This window comes from Dysidea avara, chromosome 7 (assembly GCF_963678975.1).
Source record: "Dysidea avara chromosome 7, odDysAvar1.4, whole genome shotgun sequence".
Classification (NCBI taxonomy): domain Eukaryota; kingdom Metazoa; phylum Porifera; class Demospongiae; order Dictyoceratida; family Dysideidae; genus Dysidea; species Dysidea avara.
This window is the reverse complement of record NC_089278.1, coordinates 27,858,835-27,877,083: the sequence shown is the minus strand read 5'-3', so window position 1 is coordinate 27,877,083 and position 18,249 is coordinate 27,858,835. Positions and strand designations below refer to the sequence as shown.

At 36.7% G+C, this 18,249-nt stretch overlaps 1 protein-coding gene across 2 annotated transcripts in view; it reads left to right on the top strand.

Moving 5' to 3' along the window:
• Positions 1-5,648, top strand: part of LOC136259667 (uncharacterized) — an 84,821-nt gene extending 79,173 nt beyond the window's left edge. For both annotated transcript variants that reach the window (XM_066053167.1, XM_066053166.1), the window contains exons 17-21: positions 2,619-4,729; positions 4,866-4,902; positions 4,959-5,018; positions 5,074-5,347; positions 5,461-5,648. In XM_066053167.1, coding sequence (XP_065909239.1) covers positions 2,619-4,729; positions 4,866-4,902; positions 4,959-5,018; positions 5,074-5,347; positions 5,461-5,467 — 2,489 coding nt within the window. In that variant the 3' untranslated portion in view covers positions 5,468-5,648. The remainder of the gene's footprint in view (positions 1-2,618; positions 4,730-4,865; positions 4,903-4,958; positions 5,019-5,073; positions 5,348-5,460) is intronic.
• The last annotated feature ends 12,601 nt before the right edge of the window (positions 5,649-18,249 follow it).

The window sequence follows — 18,249 nt, the reverse complement described above, 5'->3', positions numbered from 1 at the left end:
AACAGACTAGGAATGTACTGTTTTACTAACTAGAATATGTGCAAGAATCCCATACTTTTGCACAAGCCCAATTTTACAGTAGAATGCAATGGATGTATTTACAAAAACATTAGAAATTCTGTAATTTAATTTTAAAGCACATTTTTCACAGTGAAGTAAGCTAATAAAGGCATAAACTTTGGTAAAATCGTGATCCCCAAAGCAAGAGGAGTTCCAAAATCTTTGTTTCCTGTTAGTACTCCGAAGTAGATGTATATGAGCATTAGTCTACCTTGCATTGGACAAACAGTTCACTATCATTTTTTCTCGTGTTTTTGCTCTCGCCCTGGTCATAGGAAAGGCAGACAACATTCCTTGTTTCATTGATTTTATTTCTATGATCCCTATTCAGGTTTAAATTCCTTGTACTTGTTTGTTCACTTTTACTGTTAAACCCACACATACAGCATCTAAGGATACAAGGATGCTGCATACTCCAGCTATCAATTTCTGAAAAGTGAAATATAATTATAATGCTAATTTTCAGCTGCGTTCCTCAGCACTACAAACAAAGAACAGTATGAGGAACGTTCATGCAATCAGTCCAGTCACTACAGAAATTACAAGCAGTTTCCATTCATCAGCACAAGGAAGCATTGCACACTATCCACAAATCAACACACACACACGCACACACACACACACACACACAGCAGTGGAGGACTCAAAGAAAGAAATAGGTAAGTCCGCTGTAGCTGCTGTGGTAGGCAAAAGTGTACATCTCAGGCTTAAGCTTCGTTAAACAGCGAAGAAATCAAGCTTTAAAACAAATAATTGCACTTAGCTTAACCGTCAACCCACTGGATTTAAACTTAATAAAAACACGCATGCCCTGCACAAAGCACTGTAACTTTCAAAGTGCCTGTCCTATGGCTATGCAATATGTGTCATTCTACTCGTGATGTAACAAGGAATAAAATAATATCATACGCAACTCGTTGGTGGTTGCTCTTATTACCTTGCAACCAGCATTGAAACCGGGTCAGGTCAACCGGGTCACATTTTCTCCGGATCACCCGGGTCCGACCCGGTTTACAAATTATCCGAGTCTGACCCGGATTGGATCACGTAAGAAACGAAATTGTTCGTTTGACGACGTGGAAACTTATAAACACTAGTTGCGTAGCTCTTTCATGAGCCATGCCCACTTATTGCATTACAAACATGCTCAGTCACACCCATTAATTAGTAAGTGCACTCTGTAGCACGAAACTGTGTCCATTGCTGTCTGCAAGCTTACGTGGAGCCACGCTCACTATTCGATTATTGTACGAGTTGTATATTGTCTAGTCTTGCAGCAGGATAAGTACTTTTGTGAGCCACACCTACTTTAATATATCGGGAAATTGTAATACTAGGTTTGCATGAAGCCATACCCAATTGCTGTCTGTAAACTCACAGTAGCTACGTGGAACCAAACCCACTGACTGATTTAAATTATAAACTTACCGGCTTAGTTATCACATAACTACTCGTTTACTCAACACGAATCGAACGCTCAAAACGTAGTCTCACTCACTCGAGACTACCCGAAACATAGCTCTTATCGCACACTTTGGCTTTAATTAATCCGGGTCACATGCGGGTCAAATCTGGGTCTGACCCAGATTGCTATCTGGGTCAGTGGGTCATCCAGGTCAGCAGTAGTGACCCGGTTTCAACGATGCTTGCAACAATTTCCGTTCAGTTTGCCATTAAATTTTCCATCAGGCCATATGCAACTCACATGAGTAAACCCACAATCAAAATCAAACATGTGGCTAGAATTTGGAAACATGGAGATGCGACTTGCTATTGTTCATTGCTTCAGTTGCAGTGTTTGTTTAATCTTCTCCAGGTAGCTCTTAAAGTGTTGTTGTAGTCTATAAGAATTATATTACTCCATCTAGTGTTGCCATGTGTGCCCATATTGTGTAAACACATTTCTCTAAAGTTCTCTGCGAGTTTAAGGGTTAAGGCATCAGGCAATTATTCTGAAAATTTTCAGGTAAATATATAATCCCCAAAGAAACTTGTTGGAGGTTTCTGAAGTTGCTCTAAAGGCACATTTCAGTTTGATTATGCCTAACCAATACTGCCAAACTGTTGTGAAAGAGGTCAGACAAGTTTTGAAGTGATACTTTGGCAGAAAACTAAAACCTTTGTGATCCTAGTGCATAGGCAGTGGAAACAGGGGGCCAGGGCCTCCACACTTGGACAATACTTGCAAGAAAAGATCAAGATAATCTAATAGAGCAGTCAGCTACTCTAATACAGCAGTCACTTTTACATTTCCTTTAAAAACTGTAAGTAGCTAGCTAATTACTTAGTAGTTAAAACCATGCTTAGTAAAATGCATTTCTGGGCTTCTAAACTATGAAAATTTTCCTGGAGGCAAGTCCTCAGACCCCCCAAGAATAACAACATATCTGTTGTATGCTTCCAATTGCATTGGATAAATTTCATTGTCAAAGTTGGCCCCCTCACTCTTTGACCTACTCCACCACCCCTGTCCTAGTCCCATGGTACTGTATAATACAAACTTGTGCTCATCAAGATTATTAAGTACTCTTGTTTTCATGAACGTATTACATTTACAGAGACCCAGCGTTACATGGAAAAAATTATCCGTCAGGCTAAGAGAGATGGTCTTACAATAAAAATCCGCCACGCTAAAGTGATATTTTGTGGCTCATCAAAGGCTGGCAAGACAAGTTTTTCACGTCTTCTCAGAAACATACCTCTTGAAGACAGCTATATTAGTACAGGAGTTGGTGACAGTAAACAAGTGTTAATAAGTAAAGTCAATGTAAGAGGAACTGATTGGAAAGACTTGGACATAAAAGAAGAAATACAGGCCCTAATGGAAAATTTAATATCCAGAGTTGAAAAGAAATCAAAGCACACAGTTGCAAAAGTACCACACAAACCTGTTCCTGGTAGAAGTTACCAAAAAGAGCAAAGCTTTGATCAAAACAGCACGTTTTCTATAAAAGAAATACCCTTAGTTTCAGTAGAGAAAAGTATGGCTTCAAATGTTGATATATCTGATACGCGCTTTGCTTCTCAAGTTTTGCCAGAAATATGGGACATACTCACATTACTGGACACAGGAGGGCAACCTGAATTTGTTAATATGTTGCCTGCCATCAATGCTTCTGCGGCTTTTACCTTCATTGTCCTCAACCTGTCAAATGGAATGGGATGTCTTGACCAGACAGTGGTAGCTCAACATAGTGCCAAAGGCTATATAAAACGTGAAATGAATTATACTAACTGTCATCTATTAAAATGTTTACTGTCCTCAGTAAAGGATTCCACTAGCAGAAAATGTTACTCTCCTCAAAAAATAATGGTACAAGAAGACCAACACCCTAACCCTGCTGTTTGCTTTATAGGAACTTGTTGTGATAAAATTGAAGAGCAAATTGAACATGTACTTGAAACTGTTGATAAGAGAATTTGTGACATAGTACAAGATGTTAACACTGAAAACAAATATCTACACGTCTGGAGTGATCATAAAGGAAGAATTTTATTCCCAGTGAATAACACTACTGCTGGTACTTTTCAAAGTGAAAATTCGATTGCACATGTCATCCGTCACAAATTTATTAAAAACATACTTCAAAAGAAAGCACAATTTGAAATCCCAATTACATGGTTCATATTGGAATTGCAATTACGTAGTCTCCACAAAGACGAGAAGAAAGTTTGTATATCATTAGAAGATGTTAAGAAAACTTGTGATCAATTCATGCCTGAAGGTCAAGAAATGGAGATGAAAGAAATTGTAGAGGTATTGAAGTTCTATCATCAACTAGGTACATTACTCTATTTTGATGAAGTTGATGGTATGAACAAGTTTGTTATAACTGATCCTCAGTGGCTGTTTTGTAATCTGACTGAAATTGTTACATGCAAGTTTGACGATAGTAAAATTTTGGATAAAAGCTTACTTGATAAATTATGCAACAAAGGCATTTTGTTTAGACAGTTACTTGATGATCTCAGTTTGGATGTTCAGGATATAAATTTGGAATCATTTTTAAATCTTCTTAAGTTTTTGAAAATCATTGTACCTTATGATCAAGACAGCTTTTTCATGCCAAGCATCCTTCCAACTTGTGAATTAAAGGATATGAATCAAATATTTCAAACAGACCGATACGGTGAACCAATATTTTACACTGACTCAGCCAGTAACTTCACAGTAGAGCCTCTGTTAATAAAATTCACTGGCGATACAATCCCTATAGGTCTGTTTAGTTTCCTTGTAATTCAGATACTTCAAAATAACCCCCAGCCAACCTTTCAATTGTATGGCAAAAATATGGATACTCAATATTACCGATACTCTAATCTCATATCACTTGTTATAAACGATAATATGACTCACTTGTTGTCACTCATTGATAGGAATTCATATTTAGAAATACATGTAAGAGTGAAGGATGATGAAACTTCCACAGTTTATCGTGATGCTCAAGTTGCTGTAACTGCTGCTTTAAAGGATGTCTGTGAACAATTTGGTTGGCAGTATACAGATTTTCGTTATGGATTTTTGTGTAACTGTCCTCAGTCACGTGATCATCAACACTTAACATTACTGTCTGAAACTGAACCATTTCCAGTCAACATTGTTGAATATGCTAAATGTGGTCACCAACAACCAACTAAGTTGAAGGATACACATAGAGTTTGGTTTGTGGTAAGCTGTGTGTTCTGTGCCATTGACCACTATTGTCTTAACTGAATTAATTGCTGTATGTATTTGTAACATTATTATGTGACAATATGTGTGGATATGTACTGTCTTCATTTTAATGTGATATATTTGTGCATAGAATGTATCGTCTAACCCGAACAGTGCTAAAACTAAAGGTATGTATATTGTATTAGATACACTACACTGGTAATACACATGCTTTGACATGTAGATCAGCCCAGTCAACCAAGTTTATCCCAACAAACAATGGATAATGGAATATTAACACAAAGTAAGTGATCACACATTATGTGTTTATTAAATATTGTACTATTATGTTTTATCAGAACCAGACATTTGGGACTTGACTAAAATTGCAATACCCAAAATAAAATCAGAATGGAAAGATGTTGCGCTGTCCATGGGATACAGTTTTCGTGCTGTTAAAGCAATAGAAATAGAGTCTAAAGACCTCAAAGAATGTTGTCAAAGTTTGTTCTCAGATTGGCTTGAGACAGATCATGGACCTACACCCAAGTCATGGCTTACACTACTATCAAAAATCAGAGAAGTTGATGTTCTTGCAACTGCAGTGGAAGAAATTGAAATGGAACTGCTTAGGTTAGTTTATACGATCTGTCCTAGTTAACTTGATTATTAAAGAATGATGCTGTTTGTACTTTGTGTTCAGAAGAATACAGTTTTATTATGTCTTATTTATTTGTTTTTTGTAGTTCATGATCCTCTTGTCAAAAACTTACCATTCACCTGCAGCACATTTTTCTGATAGTACAATATAATATGTATTGTATGTAAGTCATCATCATTTAAACTGAACTATAGCTATAAGATTTATTGTTATGTGTGTTATGTTGTTGACTTGCCTTACCTATATACAATTATTATGATGTTATTTATTTCAGTTCTGTACAGTTAGATCAACACGTGTACAGAAACATGAGCAAATCTGATCTGATGGTAACTGGCATCTAGTGCCAACTACCTTATACTTATCTTAAATTTCTTGCTTGATAATTTACATACAAGTACAAGAAAAATTAGGAATTTTAGAGTAGGGAAAACGCAGTACCACGATAAAAAGTATTGAAACAAGCTGGATTGGAGTAGTATATAATATCAAATTGCTGTAAACCAATACGAAGCAAATATCCCTACTATGCTGTGGAGATTGAAACGCACAGTAGGGATATTTGCTTCTTATTGTTTTACAGCAATTGGGAATCACATACTACTCCAATCCAGCTTGTTTCAGTACTTTTTATCATGGTACTACATTGTCCCTACTCTAGTTTAAAATTCCTAAGTTTTTGAATTTTTTCTGCAAGTTGATGATCACCAAACACACTGTATAATAATTCAAATTGATCTATCAGGATTTTTGAAAATAGATCTTTAACACTTATCCATATAGGAGCTATGTATATATAGCCCTAAATTCTTTCATCCATTTAGGAATGTTGCATGGGTGCTATAACTATTGACCAGATTTAATTTCCATCTGTCTGAAGCTATGAATCGTTCAAGCTGACAAACCAGATGTGTGCACAGGAAGACCCCTTTTCACAAACTGGTAACAATATTACACAATTATAGTTTATGACAGTAATATAATTATACGGGTATATGCAAGTAGTCAGCAAATCTTTGCCAATTGGCTAAAAATATAACACGCTACATGTTATTGCTAAACTGTATTCACTTAGAAGTTCATCAAGTTATCTAGCTTAACACAAGGTTCACTCACAAACTTTGTTTACATGGTATTAGTATAGCACTTAGCTGTAGCTATATGTGGTTTGCTTGACACATCATGTGAAGAAACAACAAAGAAAGTCATGAGGGAAAGCATGCTATAATGATGAAGCAAATAAGAGAAGCAGCTAGTGCAGGAGGGGGGGAGGGGACTCAAAGATTTTCATGAACTCAGATGCGTCAGTGACTGAGAACTGCTGACAAGTTTATCTTCATAGCAATTCAATAAAACTAAAATCTCAACTTATCAGTCGAAGTCAAAGAAACACTGTTTTATATAACAGAACACTTACATTTACCTTTGTTAAAGCAATAATACTTCAAATATCACTTGAAACTGTTACCGTATAGCCTAAATATTTTGAGGGGTAAATTTTTTGAGGTTAAGCAGTGTTGCTAAAAATAAATTTTTCGTGGATTTGCAAACACTCCCAAAATGTTTTAGACTATATGGAGGTCTAAATATTTCAAGGATAAAAATTTTGCTGATAACCCCAAAACCACAAAATCAGTGAAAATTTCCCCCCTTGGCTATACAGTATCTCTGTGATAGGCACCTCAAAGAATAATTATCGTCTTTATCTTCTAATGCTATATAACAGTAGCTGTTAAAGGCATTTTTAAATACCTAATTGGTAAGATTTAACAGTGAAATTTTGCTGGGAATCTATACCATTAAGAGTGGAACCTCCCCTTTTAGAAGTCTAGATCTGTGCCTGTAGTGAACAGTGTTGGTCACAGCAAATGTTCAGAAACACAAGAAACTGAAGTTAACTTAACTTTGCTGAAAAGCAAACAAACACTTGTCTCCAATGATATTGGACGGCTCACTCAGCAACATGAAGTGATGTAACATGATGTTGTGTAACATGTAGTAAACCCGTGGATGGAAGCTCTACTATCAATGAAGAACCTTCTCTGGTACAGAAGGATAAAATGCAAGACAATAGCACACGCATTGTACATTTATCAATAATATTATGCCAAAGGTTTCTTTTTGAGTTAATTTGAAACATTTTTGTGGACGAAGTATGGCTGTAGCTGTACCCGGTATGTTTTGACTGAATGTATCAGGCAGGCAGTAGAAAATCCCATCAAATTTTTTTTTTTAATTCTGTAGCAACTTAACAAAAATGTTTCACGTCAGTCTGAAGGCACTTTTGGGCTTGATTTAACTCATCATGTCAAAAAATCGAGGCTGGTTTTTGGGTGATATTTTATCACTGGCCACATCCACACCTTCATCGTCTCTATTATACAGTACCATCATACTATATGATAATAATTAGCTACTGCATAATAAATATGATCACTTAGGTACACAAATTATAGCTACATACAGTGCATGGAGATGATGGGGTAGCTTACTAAAGTTTAATTATATAATGCTATAAAACCTGCAAAAAAATGTGAAATTACCCTCTTTCTGAGGGTGGAAATATTTGTGACTTTTGCTTGACTGCTAACCATGAAAATTTCCCCCCTCGAAATTGGTAGCTTGATCAATATTATAAATGCATATAAGATCCTGAAGAATTGAACCACCTCAAATTTTGCATGCATGGTGGCAATTCGTAAAATTTTGCCGTTTATCAAAAGTAACTCACTATACAATATTTTAGAGGTACTATTTTGGTGGGTGCGGCTTATAATGGCATTTTTGAGATTCACGTTTCCTCATTATTCTGCAGTAAAAATTTCAAGCTCAAAATAATGTTCACATTTACAAAATAGGGTTGAGACAAACAGTTTGAAACTCCGTTCGGTTTCATAACATTGGATGCTACTTTACTCCACCAAAGCTTTATTAGCATGGATACTAACAAGTTGAACCAGTTGCACAAGTATGTCACTCCTTGTCAAAAATGTCATTAATTTTACGTATTTTCTGGTGTAGTTATTATAATCAACGAATACACTGGAGCTATAACAAAGTGTAGGAGTTTGTACTACAGTGTACAGTATATACGTTTGTACCCCTAATAACCAACAAATGTGTTCATTAACTGTTGACATGACATTTGTAACAAAACTTCAAAACATTTTCAAAATAAGCTTAAGCTTCAGAGGATATATTTAATTTGTACATTCGTTCCAACCCGCATGAACTTTATCAAAAATTAATGTGTTTTGTTTTAATGATGGTCGCTGTATGCTAATTGCCTTACTCATTTTTGCAGCATTAACAATTCTGTAAGGCTATGTATAAAACTGTACCAACCTTATAATTATTGAAATACAACATTATGACATTCATAATTTTCAATGAATATAGTTTAAAACCACAGTAAAATGCATGCTTATAAGTAAAATTATATATATATCCAGCAGGTGTATGTAGCATTGTAAACATAACACAACATACACTCACAACTACAAAAACTAATTTAATTAAGAAATAGAGTTTAAAACATAATCATAAGCTGTTACAGTAGCAGAAAAGTTAGAGTTGCCACTTCTCCTGGCAGTTCATTCCACAAATTTCCAGCCACATATTGAAAACATTTTGAAATTTTGTCAGCATACAGCAATCCAGTTTAGGAAATCATAGCAAATTAATTCTCATGTCTAGTACAGTAATGTAATCATGCCTTGCACCAAATTCAATTGTAGACAATGATACACGTTATTCAAGAAAAGGACCAAGAATCTCTTTCTAAATATTTTAGATAGTGGAAAAGGAATCATTTTTGTCAACAAAGTGATTTGTCACTTAGAGAACTAGTAGTGTTTATTCTAGGACTGTTAGGCGGGAACCTAAAATCTCAGATTCACCCCCTAAAATTGTAGGTGACAACTACACTGTATCCTGATTTTAAAATGGCATGCAAAACTGTCAAAAATGCCTTCAATTCAGATTCAATCTGATAATATGTAAAATTTTCCCAGGTTAAAAATAGCATACACAACCTTAAAATGCTCTTCAGATGATATACTGTAAAAAATCCAAGGGTTTATGTATGACTCTCAAAAATTTAAATACAGTAAACCAATTGATATTAATATTTTTCAGAGCCTAAATTTACCCTGTTTCTTAAATTAAGCTTGTTTTCAAAACAGCACACTCAACTTTCAGAATTGTCCTCAAATTCAATCTTAGAAAGCGTGGTCTTGAAAAGTTTCTAAGCCATTTTACCTTTAAATAGCATGCACAACCACCAAAAATACTCTCAGGTTTAATCTCAAAAAGCTTGATCTTAAATAGTCCTTGTTTGAGAATGGCCTTATAAAACAACACTGATGTATGAAACTCGAGTACTCTACCAGCCATAGAATCACCCATTCACAGATTGTAAAGTTGGATACATGTAGCTAGCTACTATATAGACTTTTCATCTGGTCATCCCCCAAATTCCTGATCCCCCCCCAAATTCCTGATTCCCCCCCCCCCCCCCCCCCCCCCCCCCAAATTCCTGATCCCCCCCCCCCCCCCCCTCCCCCCCCAAAAAAAACAAATCCTAGAATAAACACTGAGAACTAGCAACTGCTGACAATAGTTGATGAGAAAGTCAAAACATTTGCAACCAGATTTGACAAAACCAGGCTTCCACACACATCCAGATTTGTGACTCTAAAGGACCATAACTCAATGTAGGAGTAAGCTATCACTTTCAAATATTGACCTATTATTGCATAATGCAATGAAAATGTATCGTGAAAATTGTAGGTCAATAGCATACTGAGTAGTCAAGTTACAAGTGGTTAAATTAGAATAATTGGATGTGTGTGCAGGAAATCTGGTTTTGTCATATCTGGTCACATTTGAACTTAGTAATTGAGGTTAGTAGTGACCAATCTATCACATTGTTGACAGGAGTGCTTTTTTGGATACATCTTTGCAAGGAACTTGAAAGAAGGCTGGAGACCTACAGAGAGATAGCTAACTGTATTCTATGACAACATGTTCTGGTCGAGAGTATTCAATCAGTTTACGAACAAACCACCATGAGTGAGAAAGAACAAGCCAGTAAAATCAGCAAAGAACCTATAGCTAGCCTGGCCCAGCTGCTAAGGGCTTTGTTAACAACTCAAGAAGAAGACAAACGCTGGGAAAGGGTGCACCAGGAGCAATAATTGGCTCAACACAATAGACTTGATGAAAGCCCCTTCTAGGAGGAGCAACTGATCTCAAACTCTATTCCCAGACAATCACAGCAACAGAAGTAGAGGCGTACTTTACTACATTTCAGCAACTCTTTACTTCATAAAAGCTCGAACAGCAGCATTGGGCATTTAAACTAGCACCATAATTATTTGACGAGCTTAAACTTATGCAGCCCTGAGCAGGAAGCAGCCAACTAGACCAAAATCAAGGAAATAATCATTTTATTACCATGGAGAGCTACCACCAACATTTTAAAACAACTTTTTAAAGTATAGCGAATCATATAAAGAACTAGTGATATGGCTGGGCCATTTAATAAAGAAATGGAAGTGACAAAAGGACTGCACAACAGTAAAGGTAATCCAAGACCACGTAATTCTAGAACAGCTTGTGAACATCCTCGGAGTCCCTAAATATATTATTTTGTCAAAGAAAGAAAGCCAAAATTCAGTGTTGAGAGCCAGATAACTAAGTGCAAGCCAGAAAAGGTATCACAACATACAAGCCCCCTTTAAAAGGAAGTGCTTTGCATGTGGAAAACCTGGACATGTTAAGGACTGCTTATATACAAGTCCCCAATAAATTGTTAAGTGATCAGTATACTACTGGGGACAGACATCCCTAAGCTCAGGATCTCATATAGGTTAGAGACAACTAACCTGGCATGCGCAGTTACTACAAGAGCCCAGTGTTTGAAACAGAAACAAAATAATGCACTACTTGACTAAGCAGATAAGTTGAGTGGGTCAGTACCAATGACTTTGGATGCAGGAGATCCTAATTAGTAAGGTATTGAGTGTAGAAGACAGTGACACAACTGAAGTCAAGACACTCCTAATAACTAATCAAACAGTTGAGAGAGCATCATTGGACACAAGAGTTGCAAGGAGTGTGGATGAGTGAATTGGAAGACTCCATTTTAAAACCAGTAAAGTACAAGCCAAACTCACAAGGCAGCAAAAACGTGACAACCATCAAAGACATAATGTGAAACAACTGCTCTGACTGATGTATCATTGGAACAGTTACTGAAATACACTAGAGAAAATTTGATAAGGTATTGAAAACAGCTTTGACTGATGATGGGATGAGCCAACAATTCTTTGAAAAAGCTATACAGAACATAAGAATTCTGGAAATTGAACAATTGGTGCTTCCAGAAGGATGTCACCCTCTTACCTGATCATCTGGTAAAGACAAGACAGCACAGTGAATATTACATCGGTTTTACTGGCTGTCAATTTACAAAGATGTAGCAGAATACTGCGCCAGTGTGAAATTTGTCACTTTGCCCCATCACCATGGTCAAGTAAGCACCTTTGCCAGTTTTGTCTGAACCTATCAAACGTATTGCAAATTGCAGTGGATATCATTGGACCATAACCTCACAGTTGCTCAGGTAGGAGGTATATGGTATTGTGACTATACCACCAGACACCCAGAGGCCATACCACAATATTCAACTGTGCATTGCAGAAGCATTGATTGGTGTGTTTTCAAGGGTGGGAATACCTGGTGAAATACTTACTGATCAAGACAATAACTAAATTAGGAACATCTGCAAAGAATTTGAATACTTATAGTTATGAACATCTTGTTACTATGATGACACCATTAAACTATGTGTTCTTGGACAATATTTACACTCTGTCTTCACTGTGTAATGCACTAAGGTGTATTCAACAGAATATCTTGACGAGGCTGCTAGCTGAGTATGTTCTCAGTTATCAGTAAAAGATGTACACAGCTATGTACTTTTTCCAATGAATTTCCAACCTTGGTAAATTCAAACCAGTTCACCAATACTATTTGTCTACTTTGTAATTTCTATTTGACCTGCATCTGCCCATATTCTTGAAAGGCTGTCCAGCAAGGTATATAGATATACACCTATACCGGCAACGAAGGTTTTGAGTGCCAATTATTTATCTCAAGTTAGATTACCTAGGCTATATACTCCACTATTGATATTGGCTGCTTAGGTGTCAACTTGGGTCATGTGGAAAATTGTCTGGATAAAGATCAATTAGCTGTGGCTCAAGATTGTGCTGATTGGAACACTTTACTAGTTTTGTTTATGTATATGCCAGTGAGTGTACATAATTTAAGCATGTAGTGTATTTTTATACCTTCTTAATTTACTGTAGGGCTTATGATAACAGTTGGACGATGGACAAATTCCTAATAAATTGCCAATTTTCCAACCATAATTGGATTTGGCAGGACATCATATCTTTTCAAAGTGCCTACTGTCTGAATACATAATCCAATAATAATGGCTACCAATTCAATTTAACTAAGTGTGAGCATCTCATAGTTACTAACAAATCCTCCCCTTTTGTATGTCACTACAGGTTGAATGATTATGTGATACAGAGAGTACAATCTGCTAAGTATCTTGGTCTAACAATTTCAGGTAATTTGTCCTGGTCCACACATATTTCAGGAATTATTGGTCGAGCAAACTCTGCCTTGGCATTTTTTCGAAGAAACTTTGGTCAGTGCACACAGGGTGTTAAAATTAAATGTTACCAGACATACATCCGCCCCATCTGTGAATATGCTGCAGTCATCTGGTCACCCCACTTACACACTAACATTCACTCGTAACCTTAGAAAAGACTACGAAAAGAATCTGGCTCAAGGTGTCAGATCTAGGCCTAAAGCATTCTGGCAATATGTTAACTCAAGGACAAAAGTACGCCCAGGTGTTACCGAGTTGGTCTCCTCGGATGGTTCTGCAATACATTCCGATATTGAAATGGCTACTCACTTTAACGAATACTTTTCTAGTGTATTTACCTGTGAGGACACCACAAGTATTCCAACAGTTGATTCAACTAGTTCCCCTCTCCTTGATGACTCCATTGAAATCACTCCTGGAACTGTTTTCAGCAAGCTAATAGCTCTACAAAGTAATAAATCCTCTGGACCAGACGGATGGCCTATAACTATTATCAAATCTGTAAGTGAATTTATTTCTGTACCATTATCTATCCTGTTTAATAAATCGCTAAATAGTGGCACTTTACCTTCAGATTGGAAGTGTGCCAATGTAACACCTATTCACAAAAAAGGTGCACGGAATCTGGCCTGCAATTATAGACCAGTCAGCCTCACTTCTATTTTCAGCAAGTTAATGGAATCCATTGTCAAAGATCATATACTGAACCACCTATCCACAAACAACTTACTGTCTCCCTATCAATTTGGCTTCATACCAGGAAGATCGTGTTCCACTCAATTGCTTCTGATGCTGGATTATTTAACTCATCATCTTGATGAGGGCTATTCTATTGACGTAATCTACTTAGATTTCCAAAAAGCCTTCGATACTGTTCCACACCGACGTTTATTGCAAAAGTTAACATCGTTTGGTATTCATGGAAATGTGCTAAAATGGATTGAAAGTTTTTTATCTAACAGAGTGCAACAAGTTGTACTTAATGGCCATAAATCTTCCACCATTCCAGTTACTAGTGGTGTCCCCCAGGGTTCTGTGCTGGGTCCCCTACTATTCACGATGTTTGTAAATGAGATACCATCAATTGTATCAAGTCCGGTGCTATTGTTTGCTGATGATACAAAAATCTTTCGAGTCATTAGAAATAGAGAAGACTATACTGCGTTACAGAGTGACTTAGACTTACTTCAAAGATGGTCACAACAGTGGCTTTTGAATTTTAATATTTCCAAGTGCAAACACCTTCACTTCGGCCCAGCCCACCACTATGGTCCTTACTGTCTCAACGGAATATTTATTGACATCAATGCAACGCACAGCGACCTCGGTATTGTTTTTGATGATCAGCTCAAATTCCATCATCACACCACTCAAGTTACTACCAAAGCTAACCGAGTACTTGGTTTGATTAAGAAATCATTTGAATACCTTGACTCTACCATGCTAACTTGTCTGTTCAATACATTAGTTCGACCTATCTTGGAATACAATAATCCTATTTGGGGGCCTCATTATATTCTAGACAACAGAAAGGTAGAGAAGATACAACGAAGGGCTACTCGTCTCATCCCACAACTTCAAGACAAATCTTACTCAGAGAGGTTGACACAACTAGATTTGCCATCTTTTCATTATAGACGTTTGAGAGGTGATCTAATATTTCTTTTCAAAATTCTTAACAATTATTTCACCACCGATTTTACTGATATATATACGTACTCAAGATCTATTACCAGGGGGCATCAATTCAAATTGTTTAAGGAACGCTCAAGACTATTATGTAGATCTAATTACTTTATCAATAGAATCACCAACAATTGGAATAGTTTGCCTAATTATGTTGTAAATAGTTCTTCAATTAACACTTTTAAATCATTATTAGATAGTCATTTAATTGATTCAAGATTTATTTTTGTATAAGTTATTTAATTGATTCAAGAGTTATTTTTGTATAATTACTGCATTGATCGGGTATGCAGGCTGTGCCTTTACCCGTATTTAATCATAATCATAATCATAATCATTCACCAAATAGAAATGATTCAAAGGAAGGCTGCCAGATTTGTATTTAGTGATTATTCTCGATATTCCATGCAGTGTTACAGCTATGTTAAATCAACTTGATTGGCAAATCATTGGAGAGACGAAGAGATGATTCGATTTTGGTTATGTTTCATAAAATTATTAATCAGCATGTAGATATCCCTTGTGATCATATCCTCCATAAAGTTCCCAGTATCACCCATAGTAGCAACAAGAAATTCCTACACTTACCCTCAAGAATTGCCGATTCTTTCAAGCATTCATTTTTTCCAAGAGTAATCCGATTATGGAATCACCTACCTGATCACCTTGTGGAAACTGATAATATTGATAATTTTAAATCTCTACTAGCTACTTAATTAACGTTTAGTTTGTTAACTAATCATGTACATTATACTCGTGATTGAGGTCTGTACATTATACAGTAATAGTAATAGTAATAATAATAACTACCGGTTGGTGGCTGTATAACCAAGCTAAAAAAGGACCACAAATATACTCCTCTGGTGTACTGAAACCATATAAAGTAGCTATGTAGCAGTTTTGTGGCTGTGACAAACAACAGGCTATTTGGCAGCACAACAGGCAAAGTGCAGTGCATTTTTGTCAATATAACTAATACAGTGTATTGGTGTGTCCAGTCAACTACGCATGGTAATAAATATTATTATTTTGTCTGCAGAGGAAATCAAAAAATTGTATTGTACGGTGTAATTTTATCTTGTGTGTATGCAATGTGTACTTAAATGTGACACAGCTGAAAGCAGCCTTCACTGGCTGATGTTGTTTTCCAAGAAATAAAAGTTTGCTTAAAAATTCTTCTATATGGTACTGAGCTTCTTGCAATAGCATTTGTCTGAAGCTTAACTAAATCTATATAATTATGTGTACCAAGCGCAACTCCAGGAATTTTGGTGACAAGTTTCCACATTTCTGTACACCTAGCTATAATCTGGGGAATCAGTGTTGGCTCACCCAGCTCCCAGCAATTTTTAAAATTATGCATTTTGAGGTTGAATGTGGAGATATAATATAGCTATACTTGACCACTTTCTGGAAAACCTTTAAAACCTCCCCTACAAACTATGGCATGGTCAGTTCAGTGCGGCTATAGCTACTTTACATTCGGTGATCAGGTGATCACTATAATTATGTGACCGGATCTGCGAAAACCCGACATAATGGCGCATTTTTCAAATTCTTTATTATTGAATATTTATAATCTACTTAACCAAGTGTATGCTCTTGCCACGTTTCAGCCTTATATGCCAACAACTTTTACAGATACAGCCCTACAAAGTAGCAACAACAGAAAGATCGATTTGTACAGCAAGTATTGGGAAAATAAATTACATGCGCTTACAAAAACGGCTGTAACTTACACACCCAATGAAGTACAGCGTTGCAACTTGTACCATTGTGCTCGCCATGAATAGGGGAGTCTATTACTGAGTAGGTTTTTCCTTTTAGCATCTTACTTCATGACATACAGAGACGAAATCAGTCAAGAAAATTCGATCGCGTACGATCGTTTCGACTTGACGTAAACAAACGCCCATAACTTACGTATCCTTTAGTCTACTGCAACGAAACAAAGATTTTCGAACTCCTCTTGAGTAGGCGAATAAGATGATATCCAGGTGTTTATCATTGGACCCTTTCTTCATAAAGAACCAAGCGTTTATAAATTTTACGAATTTTTTTTTTTTGATTACGCACATATTTTACCCATTGCAATCAATAGCTTATACTGAAAATTTAGGCTCAGGGGCGGATCCAGGGGGGGGGGGGGCCTTTGGGGGCGTTGGGGGCTGAAGCCCCCCCCCCCCTTCACTTTTAGGCTTTACTTGATCAATATACTGAGTATTATAATGAAATTTTGTCTTAGCATAATTATATGATCACTAATAATACAAATACTCATAAAACCACCTTATAAACATCTTTCCAAGGTATTATCAGTGGATTTATGCTAAATTTTATGCAACAAAGACCCGGATCAGCATTGGAGGTGTACAAGATCGAGATACTCTAATAGAGCAGTCAGCTAACTACTCTAATAAAACATTCACTGGAAGCATATAGTTACTTCTGTTATGGATTTTTTCCAAATCTGCCTGCACCTATACATACACTGAAGTGCAGTGGTCTGTTTAAAGGGCTTCATTCATCTACTTGTGTAGTTAATATGTATGGCAATACTTAATTCAGGTACACAATTTCCATTGAAAAGGCTCTCAGATTCAATTTTGTGTTGTTCAAATTTCAAAATTTTCCATTTTCAGCATTATTATTCTAACATGCACCTATTCAGTGTTGTGCAATTGTGAGAGGGTGCATCATGTACTTGGTTGTCTGTACCTATACCCAAACTTTTCCATTAACAAAATGCTTCAGAGAGCCATACCTATAATCTAAAAGGCAGTATATAAAATATCTACAGGCAGAAAATATTATGAATTTTATGTGGAAATGTCTCCAAATTGCAGTATTTTATAGTTTGGGATCGACCACTATCGCCTCACATAGTTGTCTATACGGGAAGGATGACTACAGTATTATACGAACTAGTTCACTCACTTCACTAATACGTATAGCATCTATTTTTCAAACATTTCCTGGGGGGGGGGCATGCCCCCAGACCCCCCTAGTTCCAGCATTCGCATGCTGGGAAGCTTTGCACACCTCTACCCAAGAGATTAGTACCTTGAGTTAGCTCCCCCCCTTTTATAAACGAAGTGTATATTTAGCCGGTACCGGTTTGCAAACACTAACGGCTATTGTGCCGGCACTAGTAGGTTGCCCCGAGCATTCAACTTTAGGGCACGCGTCTAGTAGCTAGGTTGCCCCGCGAGCACTCAACTCAGTTTAGGGGATGCGAAAAGTAGTTCCTTAGCGTTAGGGGTAGGCTAGGGTTCAGCTTTGGTTTCTTCTTCACTCTTGTTCACTTCAGTCGGATGTTTATAACGTAGAAACTAAATAATATGACTAGCTGCAGCACCGGTGGTATAATCGTTACAAACATTGCTTATGAGTACGGATGCCCGGGTTCGAACCCTCGCTTAGACAACTTTTTTTTTTCGCTTTCTTAGGTTTTTTGTACAAGTTCTTTTTTAATGCACGTAACATTCTAAGTAT